This window comes from Carcharodon carcharias, assembly GCF_017639515.1.
Source record: "Carcharodon carcharias isolate sCarCar2 chromosome 39 unlocalized genomic scaffold, sCarCar2.pri SUPER_39_unloc_24, whole genome shotgun sequence".
NCBI classification, from domain to species: Eukaryota; Metazoa; Chordata; class Chondrichthyes; order Lamniformes; family Lamnidae; genus Carcharodon; species Carcharodon carcharias.
In genome coordinates, this window is record NW_024470830.1 from 57,501 (window position 1) to 62,447 (window position 4,947).

The following is a 4,947-nucleotide window of genomic DNA, read 5'->3' on the forward strand; positions in this document are numbered from 1 at the left end:
TCCTCCGCCGGCACCAGGTGGTTCACGCCGAGGACCGGCCTATCCGATGCGAAGACTGCGGCCGGGGCTTCTATTACCCCTCGGCGCTCAGGAAGCACCAGCAGAGCCATGGCAAGGCTGGTGAGCGGCCCCCATACCTCCGCACCTACCGGCCCCCCGACGGCAGCCATGGTGCCGGGCCCCCCGACCTCAAGCCCTGCAAGTGCTCCGAGTGCGGCAAGGCCTTCAAGAAGTCGTCGGACCTGGTGATGCACCAGCGGGTCCACACCGGCGAGCGGCCCTACGTCTGCACCCTGTGCGGCAAGGGCTTCAAGCAGCCCTCGGGGCTGATCCGTCACCGCATCGTCCACACCGGCGAGCGGCCCTTCAAGTGCTCGATCTGCGAGAAGAGCTTCACCATCCTCTGCACGCTCCGCAAGCACCAGAGGCTCCACACCGGGGAGAAGCCGTTCCAGTGTCCCGAGTGCGGCCAACGCTTCACCCAGTCTCACCACTTGGTGTCCCACCGCCGCATCCACACCGGTGAGAAGCCCTTTGTCTGCCCGGTCTGCTCGAAGGGCTTCAAGCAGCCGTACCAGCTGGTTGAGCACCGGCGGGTACACACCGGCGAGAGGCCGTTCCTCTGCACCGTCTGTGGCCGTGGCTTCATTCAGTCCTCCCACCTCAAGACCCACCAGCACTTGCACACCGGGGAGCGGCCGTTTAAGTGCGAGACCTGCGGCAAGGGTTTCATCCTCTCGTCTCACCTCATCAAACACCAGCGCATCCACGCCAAAGAGAACTACTAACCCGGTGGCTGGTCAGCCTAGAGACCACCGGACAGAACCAAAACCAAGATCATTGCTAACCAGCTAAGGGATCATCAACTGGGACCAGAACCTAACCAGAGATCGTCAGCATTGACCGGAACCTAACCAGAGATCGTCAGCATTGACCGGAACCTAACCAGAGATCGTCAGCATTGACCGGAAACTAACCAGAGATCGTCAGCATTGACCGGAAACTAACCAGAGATCGTCAGCATTGACTGGAAACTAACCAGAGATCGTCAGCATTGACCGGAACCTAACCAGAGATCGTCAGCATTGACCAGAATCAAACCAGTGATCACCAGCATTGACCAGAAACTAACCAGAGATCGTCAGCATTGACCAGAAACTAACCAGAGATCGTCAGCATTGACCTGAAACTAACCAGAGATCGTCAGCATTGACCGGAACCTAACCAGAGATCGTCAGCATTGACCGGAAACTAACCAGAGATCGTCAGCATTGACCGGAAACTAACCAGAGATCGTCAGCATTGACCGGAACCTAACCAGAGATCGTCAGCATTGACCAGAATCAAACCAGTGGTCACCAGCATTGACCAGAAACTAACCAGAGATCGTCAGCATTGACCAGAAACTAACCAGAGATCGTCAGCATTGACCGGAACCTAACCAGAGATCGTCAGCATTGACCAGAATCAAACCAGTGATCACCAGCATTGACCTGAAACTAACCAGAGATCGTCAGCATTGACCGGAACCTAACCAGAGATCGTCAGCATTGACCGGAATCTAACCAGAGATCGTCAGCATTGACCGGAACCTAACCAGAGATCGTCAGCATTGACCGGACCCTAACCAGAGATCGTCAACATTGACCGGAACCTAACCAGAGATCGTCAGCATTGACCGGAAACTAACCAGAGATCGTCAGCATTGACCGGAATCAAACCAGTGATCACCAGCATTGACCAGAACCTAACCAGAGATCGTCAGCATTGACCGGAAACTAACCAGAGATCGTCAGCATTGACCGGAACCTAACCAGAGATCGTCAGCATTGACCAGAATCAAACCAGTGATCACCAGCATTGACCTGAAACTAACCAGAGATCGTCAGCATTGACCGGAACCTAACCAGAGATCGTCAGCATTGACCGGAAGCTAACCAGAGATCGTCAGCATTGACCGGAACCTAACCAGAGATCGTCAGCATTGACCGGACCCTAACCAGAGATCGTCAACATTGACCGGAACCTAACCAGAGATCGTCAGCATTGACCGGAAACTAACCAGAGATCGTCAGCATTGACCGGAACCTAACCAGAGATCGTCAGCATTGACCAGAATCAAACCAGTGATCACCAGCATTGACCAGAAACTAACCAGAGATCGTCAGCATTAACCAGAAACTAATCAGAGATCGTCAGCATTGACCGGAACCTAACCAGTGATCGTCAGCATTGACCAGAATCAAACCAGTGATCACCAGCATTGACCAGAAACTAACCAGAGATCATCAGCATTGACCGGAAACTAACCAGAGATTGTCAGCATTGACCGGAAACTAACCAGAAATCGTCAGCATTGATCGGAACCTAACCAGAGATCGTCAGCATTGATCGGAACCTAACCAGAGATCGTCAGCATTGACCGGACCCTAACCAGAGATCGTCAGCATTGACCGGAAACTAACCAGAGATCGTCAGCATTGACCAGAATCAAACCAGTGATCACCAGCATTGACCAGAAACTAACCAGAGATCGTCAGCATTGACCGGAACCTAACCAGAGATCGTCAGCATTGACCAAAACCTAACCAGAGATCGTCAGCACTGACCAAAACCTAACCAGTGATCACCAACATTGACCAGAAACTAACCAGTGATCGGCAGCATTGACCAGAACCTAACCAGAGATCATCAGCATTGACCAGAATTAAACCATTGATCACCAGCATTGACCAGAAACTAACCAGGGATCGTCAGCATTGACTGGAACCTAACCAGAGATCGTCATCATTGACCGGAAACTAACCAGAGATTGTCAACATTGACCAGAACCTAACCAGAGATCGTCAGCATTGACCGGGACCTAACCAGAGATCGTCAGCATTGACCGGGACCTAACCAGAAATCTTCAGCATTGACCGCAACCTAACCAGAGATCGTCAGCATTGACTGGAACCTAACCAGAGATCGTCAGCATTGACTGGGACCTAACCAGAGATCGTCAGCATTGACCAGAATCTAACCAGAAATCGTCAGCATTGACCGGAACCTAACCAGAGATCGTCAGCATTGACCGGAAACTAACCAGAGATCGTCAGCATTGACCAGAACCTAACCAGAGATCAGCAACCCTGACCAAATCAAACCAGTGATCACCAACATTGAACAGAACCAAATCTAAGATTACCAACATTGACCAGAATTAAACCAGAGATCACCGACATTGACCAGAATTAAACCTGAGATCACCAACATTGACCAGAACCTAACCAGAGATCACCAAAATTGACCAGAACCTAACCAGAGATCACCAACATTGACCAGAATCAAACCCGAGTTCACCAACATTGACCAGAATTAAACCGGCGATCACCAACATTGACCAGAATTAAACCTGAGATAACCAACATTGACCAGAACCTAACCAGAGATCACCAACATTGACCAGAATCTAACCAGAGATCACCAACATTGACCAGAACCTAACCAGAGATCAGCAACATTGACCAGAATTAAACCAGAGATCACCAACATTGACCAGAATTAAACTAGAGATCACCAACATTGACCAGAATCAAACCAGAGATCACCAAAATTGACCAGAACCTAAGCAGAGATCACCAACATTGACCAGAATTAAACCTGAGATCACCAACATTGACCAGAACCTAACCAGAGATCACCAAAATTGACCAGAACCTAACCAGAGATCACCAACATTGACCAGAATTAAACCAGAGTTCACCAACATTGACCAGAAATAAACTAGCGATCACCAACATTGACCAGAATTAAACCTGAGATCACCAACATTGACCAGAACCTAACCAGAGATCACCAACATTGACCCGAACCTAACCATAGATCACCAACATTGACCAGAATTAAACCAGAGATCACCAACATTGACCAGAATCTAACCAGAGATCACCAACATTGACCAGAACCTAAGCAGAGGTCACCAACATTGACCAGAATTAAACCAGCGATCACCGACATTGACCAGAATTAAACCAGAGATCACTGACATTGAACAGAATTAAACCAGTGATTAGCAACTACGGCCAGAACCAAACTTGGGAATACCAACATCGGCCAGTACATAACCAGAGGTCACCGCCAATGACCAGAATTAAACCAGAGATTGCCAATTTGACCAGAACCAACATTGATAAGAATTAAACCAGAGATCACCAACATTGACCATAAACAAACCTGAGATCACCAACATTGATCAGAACCTAATCAGAGATCACCGACATTGACCAAAACCTAACCAGAGATCACTGACATTGACCAGAATCAAACCAGAGATCCCCGACATTGACCAGAACCTAACCAGAGATCACCGACATTGACCAGTACCTAACCAGAGATCACCGACATTGGCAGAATCAAACTGAGCAATCACCATCACCACTGAGGATTCATCAAAGCCCCCAACCTCAATACCAAGATCACTGAAAACACTGAGATCATCAGCTTCCCAAACACCAGGATCACTGACCCCCATCTACAAACCCGCCCCCCCCCCCCACCCCGCAACCTTTCAGCTCTCTGAGCCGCCAAACCACCAACACTACCTGTATGGAAACTCTTACAGGGGAAACTCTGGGAAGTTGCTGTGATGTGGTATGTGGAGGTGACAGCGAGTCAGAGGGTGACAAGGTGTTACCGTGTGCCCCCCCTCCCCGATATCTGGGCACAGAGCAACAGGATTCTGTTTTTGATCAACTGAAGACACTAACCTATTGGATGGAAGCATTGTTGGTGAACACTAACACTGACCTCGGTCTTGCTAACTCTTTCTGTAGCTGCCATCACATACTCCCCTCACTCCCCAAAGTCTGTCCACCATCTACAAGGCACAAGTCAGGAGAGTGATGGGATACTCCCCACTTCCCTGGATGAGTGCAGCTCCCACAACACTCAAGAAGCTCGACACCG

General features: G+C 49.7%; 1 protein-coding gene across 1 annotated transcript in view; it reads left to right on the forward strand.

Moving 5' to 3' along the window:
- Positions 1-2,083, forward strand: part of LOC121274956 (zinc finger protein 229-like) — a 2,519-nt gene extending 436 nt beyond the window's left edge. The window contains exon 1 of the mRNA XM_041182330.1: positions 1-2,083. This exon is cut by the window's left edge and continues 436 nt beyond it. Within this exon, the coding sequence (XP_041038264.1) occupies positions 1-788 (788 nt within the window). The 3' untranslated portion in view covers positions 789-2,083.
- The last annotated feature ends 2,864 nt before the right edge of the window (positions 2,084-4,947 follow it).